The 19397-nt window shown below is 40.6% G+C and overlaps 1 protein-coding gene across 2 annotated transcripts; it reads right to left on the reverse strand.

Moving 5' to 3' along the window:
• Nucleotides 1-2336: 2336 nt before the first annotated feature.
• slc25a16 (solute carrier family 25 member 16) lies at nt 2337-16458 on the reverse strand. 2 transcript variants are annotated; one of them, XM_054798734.1, is made up of 10 exons: nt 16310-16458; nt 15906-16032; nt 10991-11083; nt 10802-10878; nt 10528-10591; nt 10289-10410; nt 10150-10216; nt 7015-7177; nt 6857-6925; nt 2337-6309 (listed from the first exon to the last, which is right to left on the reverse strand). In XM_054798734.1, exons 2-10 carry the CDS (start codon nt 15997-15999, stop codon nt 6153-6155), a joined length of 906 nt encoding a protein of 301 aa, XP_054654709.1. In that variant the 5' UTR covers nt 16000-16032; nt 16310-16458; the 3' UTR covers nt 2337-6152. The 2 variants fall into 2 exon arrangements, with proteins under 2 accessions (XP_054654709.1, XP_054654707.1); XM_054798732.1 differs by having other exon boundaries at nt 10745-10878; nt 16310-16456.
• Between the last annotated feature and the right edge of the window lie 2939 nt (nt 16459-19397).

The following is a 19397-nucleotide window of genomic DNA, read 5'->3' on the forward strand; positions in this document are numbered from 1 at the left end:
CAAGCAAAGGTGGGGGAGGTACCACACTCCAGGAACAACAGCGACACTTCCCTCCTCACGCTCGCTGTGCATACACGCTAAAGATAAAGGCTATTTAAGTCAGGAATGTGGATTCACCTCACCTGAAAGTGAAATTTACCAGTCAAATCTGCATGGTGTTATGTTCCACATTCAGTGGCATAAATGCAAATTCCTCACAGCACAGCGTTTGGCAGGCTTACGACAACAATAGTAGCATTTTCATGACATGCTCGTCCCTCAGGCCAGATATTGACACCATAATGGCTGCCTGGTAGTACATGTGTACCACTATGCAAGCTGTACACTGACTACTCTAACGCAGGGGTTCTCAAATGGGGGGTCTCAACCTGGGACTCACATTTTCCAGTGGTCATCAAATGGCAACCCACTTTTGTTCAAGTCAAAATAAGCAAACTTTTTTTTAATCATGTTTTTAAACATGAATACACATAATTCCATGTTCCCATGTGTGTTCAATTTTAGAGGAATTTATTCAGGAAATGATGGCAAACATAGAAATAATGCGTCAATTAAAGGTAAATATCATAACATTTATATTATACATAATAACAATACACACTACCGGTCAAAAGTTTAAGAACACTCCAATTTCTCTGGAGGAAAAACCTATGGTGCATTTTTAAGTGTTAAGATGGTCTGTCTCTCTTCCATTCTTAATTCCCTTTTTCTTGGAATTTTGTAGCAACAAATGACTTTCTCCAGTACGATGCTGTTCAACTGATGGTCACGAGGGTGTAGCACCATGGTGTGTTTCCAACACTGTTATCATGCAGACGGAGGAGGTAGTAAGTACAGTATAAGAACTTGGAACCCCTGGTCACCCATTTTGTGGTTCCTGAAACAGACCTTTTTGTAGAATTCTGAAATACACGTTATTTTTCAGTTTTGGGTAACCTTACCTTTTTTTTTTAACCTCTGGCACTTCACAACTTACCTTTGTACCATTTCAAGCTATTCATTGGACGTGAACGATCTCCTCCCAGATCTGGACCAGGACCAGGTCCCACTGCACCAGTGTAGGTTCTGACAATGGGTCCAAGGATTTCATCCCGATACCTAATAGCAGTCAGGGTGCCATTATCTAACCTGTAGAGGTCTGTGCGTCCTTCCAGGGATATGCCTCCCCAGACCATCACTGACCCACCACCAAACCGGTCATGCTGAATGATGTTGCAGGTAGCATAACGTTCTCCACGGCATCTCCAGACCCTTTCACGTCTGTCGCATGTGCTCAGGTTGAACTTGCTCTCATCAGTGAGGAGCACAGGGCACCAGTGGTGTAGTTGCCAATTCTGGTGGTCTATGGCAAATGCCAATCGAGCTCTACGGTGCTGGGCAGTGAGCACAGGGCCCACTACAGGACGTCGGGCCCTCAGGCCACCCTCATGGAGCCTGTTTCTGATTGTTTGGTCAGAAACATTCACACCAGTGGCCTGCTGGAGGTCATTTTGTAGGGCTCTGGCAGTGCTCATCCTGTTCCTCCTTGCACAAAGGAGCAGATACCAATCCTGCTGAGGGTTGAAGGACCTTCTACGGCCCTGTCCAGCTCTCCTGGAGTAACTACCTGTCTCCTGGAATCTCCTCCATACATCCAGGTACCGCAGTGATGCCCTGGTCCAGATCTGGGAGGACGTTGTCAGGCATGCGTACAAGCACGTGGGGGCCACACAAACTACTGAGAATCATTTTGAGTTGCTACAATGACATTTTAGCAAAATGGACCAGTGTGCTGCATCATTTTTTCTCTTTCATTTTTGGGGTGTCTTTGATTTCCCCCCTCTATAGGGTGATCATTTTCATTTCTATCAAATGATGTGGCATCATTTTGTTACTAATACATCACCCACTTATTATCAGGAAAGATATTCAAGATCATTTTTCCCCCAGTTTAGATCTGATGTGTTTTCCAAGTGTTCCTTTAATTTTTTTGAGCAGTGTATATTTATATATACTGTATATATGTATATGTACATACACATGATAAGAATAAATATAATAAAATACATCAAATTGTTGTAAATAAGACCACAAAAGCAGATATTTCACTTACAAATGATGCATCAAGAAAGATAGATATAATAATATCATTAAAATATATATATAATAAATACTAAAATACATATAATCAACAATACATTTTATATATCAATACATTATGTAAAAAATAATAAATACACTAAATTTCAACATTGCATTAAATAAAAAAGCAGATATTTCACTTACAAATAATGCATACATGAAAAATAAATACAATTAAAAATGATATAATAAATACTAAACTATTTGCTGTATAATGATAAAATAGATATAATCAACAATGCATTTTATAAAAAATAATAAATATAGTGTTCCCTCGCTCTATCGCGGTTCACCTTTCGCAGATTTTTTTGTTGTGCTTCTTTTTTTTTTTATTACAGCTCATGAACGCTGTTACAGGAGAGCCTGGCCCTTTAAGAAGATTTGCATTGTGGGAAGTTGAGTGTCCACATCTTCCCTCTCTCGTCTGTCTGCACCCCCCATTGTCAGTCACTCAATCTGCCGTCCTGCCATTTCTCCTCTGTCATTGCTGTCACTGCGCAATCCGTCCAGGAAATGAAATGGGTTCTACGCATGTGCGAGACCTGCGTCACTTCCTCCTTTAGCTAATTTTTACAACATGAACATAACGTATGAACATAAATGGTCGATAACCATACTTCATATACTGTATGCAATATATTGGGGGGTTGTTTTATTAGTGATTATTATTAAAAGAGTTTCCTAGCATGCTGACGTTTCTATCGTCTTATGACCTCCACCAAGACGGCGCTACGTAAAAAGTTACGCAATGCACGTAGCGCCGACGTAAACGTCATATCCTGTCAAGTGAAACAAACGTAAATAAACAGAATAAGCACATCAAATGCAGTTATATTTGATTGTACACAACCAAAAGCAGAGTGCAACGATGGATCAATGTAGAGGATTCAGCTGGAGTTTTTTTCTGAACGGAGAAATGCCATCCATCCAAACATACAGTCAAACTTGTCTATAGCGGCCACTAGAGGGCGTCTGCAAAAGCGGCCGCTATAGACAGGTGGCCTCTATAGACAGGTTGGTGTCCAGTTTGAATGTTGACCAGTAGAGGAAAAAAAAAAGGGAAAAAAATAATAATAATAATGTTGACCAGTAGAGGAAAAAAAAGAAAAAAAAAGGGAAAAAAATAATAATAACAATGTTGACCAGTAGAGGGCACTGCGGACTGCGGATAAAAGTTGTACAGCACGACTAGGCTTGTTATTATCATGGTTCATGGTTTTAATTCATCCTGAACATGCATGAGTCAAACAGTAGCACATCACATAGTACAATTCACAATTTTGCATGTCCAAAAAGGAGTAGGAAGAAGCAAAGCTTATTTAATCCTACCCCTCATCAGTTTCACATCAGTTGCAATACATTTATTCACCTCTTGTTCTTCCAAGTGTACTTTGTAGGTCTACATGACAATGTAGTGCAATCATAGCCAAGGATTTTACTTACTAAAAGGAAGCTAGAGGCTTAATAATAACTGATAGAATATATCCACGACCCACAGAACAAAGCTGTGCTAGTCATGTCTTACTTTTTAATATTTTACTTTTTATACGGCAGTGTCATTACAGCTTTAGTTCATCAGGAAGTGACGGGAAGTGACGTGGGCGTCCCGAGCAGGAGAGCTATGCTCAGTGCTAGCTGTGAGTTTCGAGAGAGTTCGGAAGTGTGTTTATGTTGGCGTGGATGTAAAGTCCTGCAGTGTTCTCCGCTGTTAATAAAGCCATTAAAGTGCATTGGCAACGTGAGTCTCTCCTTCCCCACAACAAGCGGCATTACAGTATTGACCAGTGCACACCAGGAAATAAACGGTGTCATTTCTTACAGGCATTGGCTGGACAGCTATGTAGTGGGGCTTGTTTAACCTTTGCCTTGTGGGCAAGCAGGAAGGAGAGACGATGCTGAGAGATGTGTGTGTGTTCTGAGCTGCTGTCTGGTGGCCGCGTTCAATAAATAAAGTTGGCAGAAGCAACAGGAGAAGTTTCCTTCTTTGCTTCGGAGCTGAATAACACTGATAAGTTAACAGACTAGTAGCGAACGGAAAAGAAGACGGCTTTTTTTGTGTCGAATACAGAAGATGAGGACTTTGATGGATTTGTGGATGAGGATTGATGAAAAATAACGTGAGTACATTCTAAAATACTTCAATTAAGTACAACTGAACTCAGTTTTGCTCCCGCTGCCGCATGCATGCTAGCGTATGTTTTTGTTATTGTAGCGTCGCTGGGAGCACGTCCTGTTCCCAGCCTACTTTGCGGTAATGTTTTGGTGCAGATGCTCTTAAAGTTACATGTACATTGACCAGGAAATAGCAAGCTCAAAAGAAGATGGCTTTTTTATGTGGAACAACTGACAGTTTGTGTGGATCTTGTGAATGATTGTGACTGAGCTAGGACTCAGTAATTAAAATCTACACACGACGGCTTCATTGATTGAAAAACAAAACTTTTTCGTGCATGAAGCTTCTACTTGAGTTGGTAATTTGGCCGTTATATGCAGTCAGATATTGACCAAGGGAGACAAAATGGGTGGCCGCTGGCCGCGTTGGACAGGTGACTGCTATACACAGGGTCTATAACATGTAAATTTGCTGCGGGGGATTTTTCAGTGGCTGCTATAGGCAGGTGGCCGTTTTATAAAGGTGGCCGCTAAGACAGGTTTGACTGTATCTGCCTAGCAAATGCTTTTGTCTGGATTTTTTCAGTGGCAAAAAAAAAAACTTAATATGGAACCAGGAAAAGAGGGCTTATAAATGATCCACTTGCACCATGGATATTATATAAGAAAAAAAGATTATGTTGTAATTTTGCAAATCTTAATTCTTTTGGGTGCGTGTGGGCGGGTGATGTATAGTGCTGCCGTAAAATAGATCGACGGATGCCGTACATTACACATTAATGCTGAACATGTGACTGCCTCATGTTGGCCGCTTGTACCCGCGATATTATCCTTTTGGTCACTACTCAATAATATATTTTATAACAATGATTTTGATATTTAATGTAGTTATAACTTTAATATTTTATTAATTCAATAATACATTTCATAAAAATTATAAATACACATAATATCAAAATCACAGTAAATAAAACCACTAAAGCAGATATTTTGCTTACAAATAACGCATACGTGAAAAATAAATATAAAGAAAAAAATGCTCAATGTGACCAATAATATATTTAATGACAAAGTACATCTCAAAATTGCAGTAAAAACCACAAATGCAGAGTTCCCTTATAATTGTGGAAGATGACAACATTGTACATTATTAATGTGCAATTATTAATTCATATTACTATTACTTTAAAAAAATCAGTTGTACATATTTGAATGTAATGTTTGACTACCACCAATTGAGAATCCCTGTTGTACAACATATCCAAGTTTTATTTGTATAGTATTATAGTAAAAATGGTTTGCTGAAATGACGTGTAAGAAGTGTACACACTTTTGTGAGCTGCTGTATTCATCTTTAACTTGCTTTTGAAGTGCACAGGATAAGCTCCCACGTATTTTTGTTTAATTTGTGGAAATGTGTTCAGCTATGACGTTCGTGTAATAAGCAATGCCGCCACCCAGTGGCCGCATCAAGCTAAATCAATAAATAAGAGAAGTAAACAATGCAGTGCGATTTCTCCTCTCTGCTTTGAGATGGGTCGCTGCAGATGCACATTCATTCAAGACAAATCATGACAAGTAAGACTTTGCAAATGTGGAATTATGAGTGATTCTTTGATTATGATTATGCACACACCTGTGTGCATCAAATGTTCTATAGTTTGGCAAAAGTCCACGGAAACTTCCCGTGAACATCGCTTTTGAAGGCTTGTTGTTGAAAAACACACCTAACTCAACTATTGCACAGTCCGAAACGATACAAATCCAGTCAAGTTCGGACATCACGTCTTCCTTCCGGTGCTTGAAGATGCACCCTTAGAAGGTGGAAGTTGTGAGTCGCTCTCTTGCTGAGCAAGCCTGGCGTCTGATGGTTCCACCGGGCCGCTCATTGCTTCTGGCGTTCGGGCTTGTGCCGCCAGCTAGTTGAGGTGGAGGAGCTGCCTCATGAACTCATAGGTGGTGAAGGCCACGGCCTGCGAGGGCACGCATCGGATGTAGTTGAGAGAGAGGCCTCGGTACAGGCCGTTCTTGATGCCGTACTTCTTGTAGACGTAGGAAATGGTCTTGCGCAGGGAGCTGCCCAGGCACACAGAAGATGCTCAGCACAGTGCGGTACGGTAATGAATAAGGGTGTCACGAGACACTCGAGACACTACCAGAACGAGACGAGATTTTAACATTACTTTTAAGAAAAGTAGAGAAAGTATGACAACATATTGCTATCTACTAATTTAACTACTACGTTTACACCCTTCTGTGCTCTGTGTGTATGCTAGCGGACCCGCCTCCACCCACTGAGACAAAGACACTGTATGACTGACAAAAAAGGCTCACTCTGTTCATGTTGTTCTATGGAATAAACGCGCCAATGTGCTGAAACCAATGCACAGAGTGAACCCTCTTCCTGTCTGTTTGGAGACGAGGAAAACGGACACCCATGCACATGGCAACACATTGCGGGAGACAAAGTGATCAAGTTCATCTTCATTTATTGTGTGATTCATTTATTTATTTACTATTGTACACGAGACAGAAATCTTGTCACGTTTTAATCTTGCGAGATCTTGTGACATGACATCTCATGACCCCCCCCCCGAGTAATTTAAGAAGCCATGGTACTTACACACACTTGTCCGAGTCGGGAAGCGCGGCTCCAAGCTGCATTCTTCTCCGTGCAACATCCAAGGGATAGCTAGTGAGACCGCAAACAAGATTTTGCCACAAGCCGGGCTATTGATGCTTGTCACATCAGCTGAGACGTGCCCCCCCCCTCCCTCTTACGATATCGTCTGAGCGATGGCGCCGGCAACTCCTCCGCAGAGCAGGTTGACTTGGGTTTTAAGAACCAGGACATCGGGGTTGTCCGAGGAGGGACATCCCAGCGTCTCAGGAAAATGTTGCAATCCAAGGCTTTTCAGGGTCCCAAAGGTGAAGAACGAAATCCCTGCAGAGACCAAACACACCGTGAGAACGGAGGAACCGCAAGCGATGAGTCACATCTGCACTAGGCATGGGCCGGTTACTGGTTTCAAGGTATAACACGGTGTGAAAAAGTCACGGTTTCAAAACCACTAAAATTGTGCATCTACCGTTTGTACGAAATGAGAGAAAGTGGAGGTCCAGCACGTCCACTACGTGGTCCTGCGTTATTCCTTGCAGTCGGAACTGGAAGGAGACAGGATAATACGAATTCTTGAGTCACTTGATTGCATTTTGCTTTGTTTTTTTTTTACTAAAAAATATTTGTGCTGTGACTTGAGTTGCAGGATTAGTCATGGTAGTCAGCAGTCAGTTTATTTAGAAAGAATTGAGCCATTTGTTATTTATTTTAAACATGTATGTTCCACTTTCATCCTCATGTTTCATCCTTCAACTTATACTACAGGTATATGGTTTGAAAATTACTTTTTTTGACTTAACCTTTTTTCTCTTTTCAATAACGATATTTCAACATAACCGTCAGAATAACTCGGCTGTCAAAGTTGACGCGTCAATAACGCATTAACGGACATTTCCCTTAAAGGCACCTTTTTTTTTATGTGCGATTAACATGTGAACGTCCTGTTTGACTCTCGGCCCACACCGTAGTTTGAGCAGTTTGTTGCAGTTGATGTGGAGCGAGTGGGAACAAATATTGAGCAGAAATGGAGAGAGAAAAGGGTATTTTGAACGGTACGGTTAGCTTGAAAGCCCTGGCAGATGGCTCTCTCCCCAAGACCACAGTTATTTGTATCTACCGACGTTGTGAGTTGAGTTGTCAGTACGTTGACTGCCAGTTAGAAGAGAGAAGGCACTGCAGCACTGCAGGTATTTTGTATTGTCATTCATACAGTGGTACCTTGGTCCCAACTAACGAGTGTTTTTTTGATGCGAGCCATCTCTTGGCTGTTTTTTTTGCTTTGAAAGTGCAGGCTCGTACTGGTGGATGGTGGCTCTGTATTCATTTAGTGCTTTTAATCTGATCCTGTCTTAGTTTTACACAATACATAATAAGCTCAATTACATCGCCATAATAATGCACGTATGTTTTACTGATGTGTTGAAAATCGTTCTCGTTGACGAGCTAGTGCTGCTAGCGCTTCAGCCATGGTCACTTTGACACAAGCCCCCAAATAACTGTCCTCTGCTATGCCTGCTGTTCACGAGCAGATTAGCAAATTTTATCTTGCAGTTCAAAGCAATATATGCTTCATTACCTTATGGATGTAATCCGTGACAACTAAACTCAGCGCAATAGTAGATACAAATAACTTTGGTCTTTTTGCAAGAGCATCTCCCACAGCTTTGAAGCTAGACTTACCAATCAAAACACACTTTTCTTTCTCCATTTCTGCTCAATATTTGCTCCGGCGTGTAGCTCCACAGTCATCGATGCATTTCCTCAAACTACGGTGTGGGCCGAGGGTCAAACAGGACATGCGTACGTTAATCGTGTGTCAAAAAAAAAAAGTGCAGTTAATGGAAACTTCTGTTATTAATGCGTTAAATTGGACAGCCCGATTTTTTTATACACTGAGCTCCATTTTGTGTTCAGATGCTTATAAAAACCGATTGTTTAAAGGGGACCTGTTATGAGGTTTGTGCATTTGGAAGTGAGACCTGGTCGGCTCTGCACGCTGTGTTTTACAGAGTTTTTTGGGTTTTTTTAAGGGATAGTTCGGATTTTTGGACATGAAGTTGTATGACATCACCCACACAGAAATGCAGAGGCATATTTAATGATGCAAATGTATTACTCTTTTGAACACATATTGTTTTGAGAAGCCACACTCTTTACTTAAATTAGCCAGCAACTAAGCAGCACTACGTTCCTCATCACGTAAATCCGCGGGAACTGGAATCGCGGGACCAAATGGGGGGTGGGGGGGGTAAATCACTGTTAAAATAGTCCACTGCTGATGGGGACTTCATGTCAAAAATCCAAACAATCCCTTTAACACAAAGTTCCATTGACATCAATGCAACCCGGACTTCCTTATATGGGCATGCCCAGGCAAACGCTGATGGCCTGCCCTCCACCCACTCTGCTTCACTCTGCTCTGTTCACCGTGCTTACGGGAAATGTTTGTTGGGGTGTTCCTAAAGAGGCAAGCAGGAGGCAGAAGTGGTTGGAGTTGCTGATACCCAGCCAGTAAGTGAAAAATACGATCATCTGTCAACGGCATTTCACACGGGACCGTTTTGTGAACATGAGGCAATACGCTATCCGCCAAACTGTTGCTGAAGTCCGACGCCTTTCCAACGTTACTTGGTCGTGTTGAAGAGTGAGAAGAGCAAGCTGTAAGTAACAATTTATCAGTGTCCTGTTTATTTTGTGCAAGTGATGGGACAAAAGGGGTTCGGCAGCTGTCCGAAAGTCCTCGGGAGCGCTTGGGAGTGTAACCAATCACAGCAGAGCGGGCTCGGTGGGAGGCGTACCTGGAGGAGGGCCGGGAGTGGAGTAAATTACACAGACCGTTTGGGCAGGAAGCAGGAAACACTGCAGGAAGAGGTGCAGAGTCGGGACAATCTAGAAAGCTTTCTGTGCGGGTTATCGTGTGTAGCTGCTCTATATGGGTACTGAATTCAATACAAAGGCCCGAAAATTAGTATAATAGGTCCCCTTTAATAAACAAAAAATTGTATAAAGCAAACATATTATCCCATCTCATGTTGATAGGTATATTTAAAAACCTTGAAATGATCTTTCAAAGGTACACTTATTATAAATAAAAACTTCTATCGACGATTAATTCAGAGTTGGGCAAAATGTGATTAATCGCAATTAAATATTGTAATCAATCGACAGCTAACAATAACACATTTTAGAGCTGTAATTACAATACAATGAAACCATCAAACCCTGATATTTTTGCCCAAGGTTATCATATTGTCAGAATCTCATACCGGCCCTTGCCTAAATTGCACAGACATCACCTGCGTAGGGCGCCATTCCGATGAGGGTTGGCGTCAGTCCCCTGTAGAATCCCAAGAATCCACCCTCCTTTGCCATAATGGAAAACAAAGTGTCAACATCAAGCAGCCTCATTCATCAGCATGAACACCAGCAGCTCACATTGGTATAGATGCTGTGGAAGGCGTTGGCAATTCCAGTGTAGCGATGCTCCCCCGTCACCTGAAAGGCCAGCCTGGCTCGAACCATGTCCAGCGGATAGGTGCAAATCACTGCCGTCATCCCTGACAACACACGTGCACAGTTTGCCACTTTAATGGAAGCAATTACCATGCTACAGCCAGTCTCGTGACCAATTGATGCAAATTAGACCGACGTCATCGATTCCCTGCACAAGCTACCTGCCATGGATCCGGCCATGAGGCGGTGAATGTGCCCGGTGAGCCCAAGCCGTGTATTTAGCATCTGGAAGTAAGAAAGTACAAAAGCACGTTTCACCAAAAACACAAATAAACATTAGGGCAAAATGTCATTGAAGGAAATTGTCCTCATTTTTAAAAATTCAATTGTGGTTTGAAAGATTTGGACTCCACAATACAAGTAGAAGAAGTACCGTACCTTTTTATAATTTTCAAAGGCCATGAACTGGATTGCCCCATAAGGAAATATCCTCACCATCATTGCCCCATTGCCTTTGTACAAGCCGAGGTAGCCTTCCTTTTTTGGCACAGCTTTGAGAGTGGAAAACACTCCTGCACAGGGGAAAAAAAAAAAAAAAAAAAAAAAGGACACCGAAGTGAGGATTTCAAAATAAAAGTGTAATTCCTCAAAGTGACTGTTTATATGGATTTTTTTTTTTTTCACCAAGGTGCTTGTAGTGAGGATTCTGGGCCTGGAGGAGAATCTTCACTCTGTCCAGAGGAGCGATTGTAGTCTTGGCACAACATCCTGCAACACCTACGACACCAAAACACTCAATCAAGCATTAAAACATTGGGGTGTCACCATGCACAGGAGACGAGGTGGGATTTCAACATTGCATTTAGGCAAAGTAGAATGAAAAAATATTAAAACTATGACAATATGCTGTATTGCAATCTACTAATGTGATTTCTACACTCTCCTGCACTCTGTGTGTACGCTAGCGGACCCGCCTCCACCCACCGAGACAAAGACTGTATGACTGACAGAAAGGCTCACTCTGTTCATGCTGTTGTTCTATGGAACAAACATGCCAAGGTGCTGAAATCAATGCACACAGTGATGATCCCTGAGACGAGGAAAACAGCCACATATGCACATGCACATATAACAAGGCAGGCAAAATATCGAGTTCATTTTCATTTATTGTGCGATTCATTCATTCATTCATTCATTTTCTATGCCACTTGTCCTTACTAGGGTCGCAGGGGCATGCTGGTGCCTATCCCAGATAACTTTGGGCAAGAGACCCTGGACTGGTCACCAGCCTATCACAGGGCACATACTGTATATACACAAACATTCCTACCTATGAAGAGTCTCCAATGAACCTAACATGCTTATTTTTAGAATGTGGAAGGAAACTGGAGTTCCCAGAAAAAACCTACGCATACATGAGGAGCACATGCAAACTTCACAAAGAGATGCCCAAATCCAGGTTTGAACCCAGATCGTTCATATCTGCTGACTGAGTGGCCAACATGCTAACCACTATGCCACCATGCATTCATGGATTTATCATCGTCCCAGGCCTAGTGTCCACGAGACATTTTTTTTCTAAATAATCTTGTCACGTTTTAATCTTGTGAGTTCTTGTGACACCCCTAATTAAACATCTATAATACTGTATGTAATCCACCAATCGTGAATATAGTCATCCCTCGTTTATCTCAGTTATTTGGTTCCAGACCTGACTGTGATAAGAGAATTTCTGCAAAGTAGGATTCCTTATTCATAAATGGAATATTTTTGTAGTTACAGCATGGAAAACCTGTTTACAACAGTGTAAATCCAATTTTTAAGATTAGACAATAAATAACAATCCCATAGTTACCTTTACACTCCTATTACCCAATACTGTAGACATAATGAGGGAAAATAAGACATAAGACTCATGTTAGGGTGTGATACTATAAATGTGTTCCCCTCAGGGGAGCTGAGTGGCAGGTGGACAGGAAGTGACATCGGGGGTTCAGAGTTGCATTTTAGCTTGGCATGAGTTACAGGCATAAGAGTAGCCCATGTTTAGGGATTATTGTGCCTGTTGTGAGCTCATTCAAACCTGCAACAAAAGTCTGTTGCTCCAGCGATCAACTCTAGTGCTTGCTTGCCTCACCCAACATTACAGTAACATTACTGACATCTAGTGACCAGTATAGAATAATACATATCATCACAACATCCTTGAATGTGTCTGAATGCCTTATACAGTCAAACCTGTCTTAGCGGCCATTGAAAAATCCCCCGCAAAAAATTTACGTGTTATAGACCCTGTGTATAGCGGTCACCTGTCTAACACGGCCAGCGGCCACCCATTTTGTATCCCTTGGTCAATATCTGACCGTGTATAGAAGCCAAAAAGCCGACTCAAGCAGAAGCTTCATGCACGAAAAAGTTTCGTTTTTAAGCAATGAAGCCGTCGTGTGTAGACTTTAATTACGGAGTCCTAGTTTGACATAAAAAAGCCGTCTTCTAACTTTGCAATGCCGCCCTGAAAAGATTCAATGACGGCCAAAACGGTAATCTTCCCACTTTGCAATGCCGTGAATAGATTCTAAAATGGTCAAAACACCTGAATAAAACATCTAAAATATCACTTAATTGCCGACTAATTAGAGATTAGAAGCCCATTCAATAAGAAAGGAGCGATGGTATTGTTAGTTTACGACGATCTTCGCACCTCCTCCGCCCTCAATTGTTCACGCACACACCCATTCATGACTGCTTCACGCGTATCCTGTACATATATCCTCGGGCTCGTTCACAAAAATTTTTATTTCTTGCTTTTAAAATCGGGTTTTAAAAAAAATCAAAGATGGAAATTTGTGACGTTCTGCAGGACAGGAGCGAGTGTCCCCTGTCCTGCGCACTTATTTGGCGGGCTGTGCCTTCTCCGGGGAGGAAGAGGCAGCCGCTTCATGCCTGGTGGCCGCGCAGCTGCGGTCAATTAACATTTGTGGCGGATAAAACGCCAACGCCGTCGAATGTGCGCCGCTGGTTCATTGTTGTTATTGATATTACTAGTTTCCTCACCAGAGCTGTTACCTAGATTTACCTACCTGTTTATGTGTCAACAGAGCGTTTTTCCCGATGTCTCTTGGTTTTGCTCCAGTCTTTTTGTGAATACATGTTAATATGTGTGCGCACAAATTCAAAATGGCCGCCAACCTGTCTATAGCGGCCACCTATCTATAGCGGCCACTTTTGCCGTTTCCCTTCAGTGGCCGATATAGACAGGTTTGACTGTACTTGCATTTGACTTTATTTAGCCATGTTTATGCTTAACAATGATTCATTTAAGCCGAAAATATCTAAAATTTACTTAAATGTGCCTTTTTTTAACAAATAATTAGAGCTGTCAAATGATTACAAGTTTTAATTAAATTAATCACAGTTTTCAAATGAATCATGATTAATCACCATTTGCAACTTTGTGTGAAATGTGCCCTTTTTATATACTGTATATATTTTAGAGCCCGACCGATTTATCGGTGGGCTGATTAATCAAATTCTAGGCTAATTACCAAAATGCATATATTTTCATTTGACAGTAATTTCTAGAGCCACTTCACTAAGGACTCAACAGGCGTTACGTCAGATGCAACATCTGCAGTGCGCAAGTTAGCCAGGGCTCCAACACCAGTAAAGGAAAGAACACTATTAATGTGTGGCAACACCTAAAAGTAAATCACAAAGAGGCATGTCCTTATGTTGACAGTGTTACTAGTTAAACTTCCTTATTTTCATTTAGTAGTCTTCTGCTTCTTTGTGTTGAATCATATTTTGGGTATTATAAACATGTATGTTTATGTACAGGATACAGCAGTGTGAAAAACTGTTTGCCCCATTCCTGATTTATTTTTTTGCATGTTTGTCACACTTACATGTTTCAGATCATCAAACTAATTTAAATATGAGTCAATGACAACGCAACTGAACACAAAATACACTTTTGAAATTTTACTTTTTCTTTTTCAGGGAGAAATAAAACATACATAGCCCGGTTTTAAAAAGTGCTCCCCCCAAAAAACATAACTTAACTGTGTTTTACCACACCTGAGTTTCTCTAGCCACACCCAGGCCTGGTCACTGCCACACCTGTTCTCAATCAAGAAATCACTTAAATAGGACCTGCCTGACAAAGTGAAGTAGACCAAAAGTTCCTCAAAAGCTAGACATCATGCCGAGATCTAAAGAAAGTCAGGAACAAGTGAGAAAGAAAGTAATTGAGATCTACAGTATCAGTGTGGAAAAGGTTATAATGCCACTTTTGAAGGGACTCCAGCGAACCACTGTGAGAGCCATTATCCACAAGTGGAGCAACATGGAACTGTGGTGAAACTTCCCAGGAGTGGCCTGCAGGCCTCACTTGCCTCAGTGAAGGTCAGTGTTCATGACTCCACCATAAGAAAGACACTGGGCAAAGACGGCCTACATGGCAGAGTTCCAAGACCAAAACCACTGCTGAACAAAAACAACATTAAGGCTTGTCTCAATTTTGCCAGAAAACATCTTGATGATCCCCAAGACATTTGGGAAAATGCTCTGTGGTCTGACGAGACAAAAGCTGAACCTTTTGGAAGGTGTGTGTCCCATTACATCTGCCGTAAAAGTAATGCCGCATTTCAGAAAAAGAATATCATACCAATAGTAAAATATGGTGGTGGTAGTGTGATGGTCTGAGGCTGTTTTGCTGCTTCAGGACCTGGAAGACTTGCTGTAACAAATGGAACCATGAATTCTGCTGTATACCAAAAAATCCTAAAGGAGAATCTTCGGCCATCTGTTTGTGACCTCAAGGTAAAACCAGCTTGGGTTCTGCAGCAGGACAATGATCCAAAACACACCAGCAAGTCCACCTCTGAATGGCTGAAGAAAAACAAAATGAAGACTTTGGAGTGGCCTAGTCAAAGTCCTGACCTGAATCCTATTGATATGCTTTGGCATGACCTTAAAAATGCGCTTCATGCTGGAAAACCCTCCAATGTGGCTGGATAACAACAATTCTGCAAAGATGAGTGGGCCAAATTTCCTCCACAGCGCTGTAAGAGACTCATTGCAAGTTATCACAAACGCTTGATTGCAGTTGTTGCTGCTGCTAAGGGTGGCCCAACCAGTTATTAGGTTTAGGGGGTAATTGCTTTTTCACACAGGACCATGTAGGTTTGGATTTTTTTTTCTCCCTGAATAATAAAAATGTTCATTTAAAAACTGCATTTTGTGTTGAGTTATGTTGTGATTGACTAATATTTAATTTTCTGATGATCTGAAACAGTGTGACAAACATGCAAAAAAAAAAAAAGAAATCAGGAAGGGGGTTACACCACCGTAGATGCCCTGCCTCTCCATTTTTTCTAATCTTGCAGCGTTTATGTGATTGTGGCATTTTTAAATTGCAGCATTTTCCTGTTGCGTGTGTTTTATGGTGTTTTCAGCTGTTTCTTCGCTGTACGTTGCTGAGCGTTCCTCCAGCAGCTTTACTGCAGATGGTAAAAGTTCTGAAGGTCGGCTCCCCAGAGCAGGGAGTACATTTTATAGTGAAGCTATAAAGATAGCACGTATCAGATGAAGATCCTACCTCCTGCTACAAAGGAACGGAGCCAGTAGTAGTCCCTGCTGGCTGGAGTGCTGCTCATGGCTGGAGGTGTGGAGGCAACAGCCACCGATGTCATCCTGGCTGCTCCCACATCTACTGCACTCAAAAACTGACAACCACAAATGGAGAGAAAACGTTTAGATAATATTTTACTCATGCCTTCTGCACACTAAGCCGATTTTATTCCAAGCTCTGACATGGCAACTACTTTGGGGAGTTACGATCTTAGGTGTAGATAAGAATGAGGTGACATGAACGCGGAAGGTCGGTGGAACATGCAAATATATCTCCTCTCCTTCGCCCTCTCCCGATGTTAGCATAAAACTACGTGTGTCGCCCAAATTTCATTCTTAATTCGTTCATTTCATTATTTGAGCAAACCTTACAATTTTGTGGTACCAATGCCTCCAATGTTCAGCTAAACGCAGTACAGCACTGCCCTTCGCTCTTGACGTTTCTTGTGTTGTTTACGGTCGCGCGTTGATGACGTAACGTGACCTGATCAAGAATGTTCTTCTTCTTCTTCTTTTAGTTTAATGGCGGGTTGCAACCATGACTTGAAAAGGTGCATACCGCCACCTACTGTACCGGAGTATGTAACATGGGCCATATACAGTATCTTACTTTATGCTATCTTAGATAGTGAGGAGACTACTTATACTACTACTAATAATAATCCTAATAATAATACTTATATAATACTATATATTACTATATAATACTATATAATATAATACTAAAATATTCTAATACTTATCTATATTCTATTATATAATCCTGTGTCCTTCAAATATTCTATCACTGCCCTCTGTATATCTCTTTCCCCCTCCCCACCTGTTCCTAAGATACCCTCAATGCTCCATTCCCTTCCTATCTTCTTAATTCTTTTCCTTAACGTTACACGTTCTTCCCTATATCTCTTGCAGTGTAGTAATATGTGTTCTACGTTCTCTATACTTTTGCATTCCATACATACTTTTGATTTACATTTCCCTATCAAAAACATCTTGTCATTTAACCCGGTGTGATTGAGCCTCATCCTAGTTAACACTATTTCCTCTTTTCTGTTTTTTCTCTTCACCCCTTGTGTGCTGATAGATTTTTGTACTTTATAATACTTTCTCCCGCTACTACCCTCATCCCACCTATTTTGCCATTTCTCCATCATTTGTTTTTTGATTATTGCCTTTACTTCGCCTTTACCAGCAGGTATATCTATCATTTCATTCCTTCTAATTCCCATTTTAGCCATTTTATCTGCCACCTCATTCCCCTCCACCCCTACATGTGCAGGCACCCAGCAAAATCTTATGTCTATTTTTAACATGTGTAGTTGGAATAAGTTTTGATGTATTTCTAATAATAAATCCTCTCGACTTGATTCCATATTTTTAATACTATATAATGCTGCCAGAGAGTCCACACAGCATACCACTCTATCTGGTTTTATTTCCTCTATCCATTGCAAGCCTATAATAATTGCCATCATTTCTGCTGTATAAACCGATAGCTGGTCAGGTAATCTTTTAATGATGCTATAATTCATTGTTGGTACATAGATTCCAATCCCCACCTTCCCTTCTTCGCTTTTTGATCCATCTGTATACATATCTAAGTAACCATAATATTTGTTTTTAATATATTGACTTGCCTTATGTCCTTTTTCATTATCTTTTCATTTATTTTTTAACTCTGTTATATGTATATCTACTTCAGGTTTCGGAAATAGCCAGATAGGAATATTGCTTATGGGTGTAGAATTATTAATATGTATATTTTTTATGTTATATTTATCTATTTTATCTTTAATTACCCACCCAAAGCTATTACTTTTAGTTGTATTATACTCCCAACATTCCTCTATCACATTCTTGGCCAGATGTCCATGCCTACATCCTTTAAGTCTACTCCAGTATGTCAACATAAGTTGATCTCTTCTCAGGTCATACGGTACTTCTCCTAACTCAACCTGCATTGCTTTAATTGGTGTTGATATGATTGCACCTGTACATATCCTAAATGCTTTGTGAATATTTCTTTCTATTTTCATTAAATGTGTTTTAGCTGCAGCTCCATATACAAAACTTCCATAATCTATATTTGCTCTCATCAAAGCTCTATATATATATATTAGTGACTGTTTATCTGCTCCCCACTCCTTACCTGTAACAGCTCTCATTAAGTTTATTATCCTCTTACATTTCTCTTCTACCTTTTCCACATGGGTCTTCCATGTGCCTTTCTGATCTAGCCACATACCAAGATATTTAAAATGATCTACTTTTATCATGTTTTGTCCATATAGCATCAGGTTCTGATTTTTTATGCCTTTTTTCCGGGTAATCGTCATGTAACATGTTTTATTGGGTGATAGCTTAAATCCCCAGTCATATGACCATTGTTCTATCTTCTTTATTGCTTCCTTCATTTTACTTGTCACATTTATAGAATCTCGTCCCCTTGCCCAAATCACTCCATCATCTGCATATAGGGCCGACCCAATCCTTCTATCCAGATTCATGAATATATCATTTATCATTATGTTAAACAAAACTGGGCTAATTACACTCCCCTGTGGTATACCATTTGCTATACTGTATTCTTCTGACATCTCTGATCCTACTTTAACTTTGAACTTTCTGTCCGATATGAAATCAAGGACCCAGTTATAGAACCTACCTCTAATTCCCATCCTATTCATCTTAATCAATAAACCCTCCCGCCACATGGAATCATAAGCCTTTTCAATATCAAAGAATACAATATTCATCAACTCTTTCATTTTAAAGGTTTTCTCTATTTCATTACTTACTCTAACTACAGCATCCATTGTTGATCGTCCTTTTCTAAACCCACACTGATAAGTTGTAAGTAACTCTCGACTTTCAAGGAAATAGTTAAGTCTTCTGACTAGAACTTTCTCCATCCATTTGCATAGATGTGATGTAAGAGCAATAGGTCGATAATTCACAGGGTGTTTTGGATCCTTACCGGGTTTATTAAATGGTAAAATTAATGCACTTTTCCATTGCTTTGGTATTATCCCTTCTTCCCATATTTTGTTAAATAAATCTAATATTTTTCCCAACATATTTTCTGGTAGATTCTGGAACATAATATAACTCAATTGGTCTTCTCCTGTTGCAGTATCTTTACTTTTATTTAATACTATTAGCAATTCATTGATATTAATTTCAACATCCATCACACTCTCCTCACTATCCTGTTTTAGTAACACATCCCTATTCTTTTTTATCATCCTCTCCTTCCCTCGTCTATGATTTTCATCCAGATGGTCTCCACTATGCACCCCTGCAAACTTTTTCCCCAGCACATTTGCTTTTTCTTTATCAGTCACATACATTGTTCCCTTATCTTCTAATATAGGTATTTTAGTAAACACGTTTTTCCCACTCATCTTCTTTAACATTGACCATACATCTCCTATCTTAATTTCCCTTCCTATGGCAGAGC

The sequence above is a fragment of the Dunckerocampus dactyliophorus genome, chromosome 14 (genome assembly GCF_027744805.1).
Source record: "Dunckerocampus dactyliophorus isolate RoL2022-P2 chromosome 14, RoL_Ddac_1.1, whole genome shotgun sequence".
Classification (NCBI taxonomy): Eukaryota; Metazoa; Chordata; class Actinopteri; order Syngnathiformes; family Syngnathidae; genus Dunckerocampus; species Dunckerocampus dactyliophorus.

Bases quoted from the DNA above. Each gene is read 5' to 3' on its own strand.
- slc25a16 (XM_054798732.1), bottom strand. From the start codon at position 15,999: ATGACATCGGTGGCTGTTGCCTCCACACCTCCAGCCATGAGCAGCACT. The intron at 11,084-15,905 runs GTAGGATCTTCA...TTGGTGTCGTAG, and splicing joins CCGTTCCTTTGTAGCAGGAG to GTGTTGCAGGATGTTGTGCC. The intron at 10,411-10,527 runs GTAGCTTGTGCA...GTGTGTTGTCAG, and splicing joins CATGGCCGGATCCATGGCAG to GGATGACGGCAGTGATTTGC.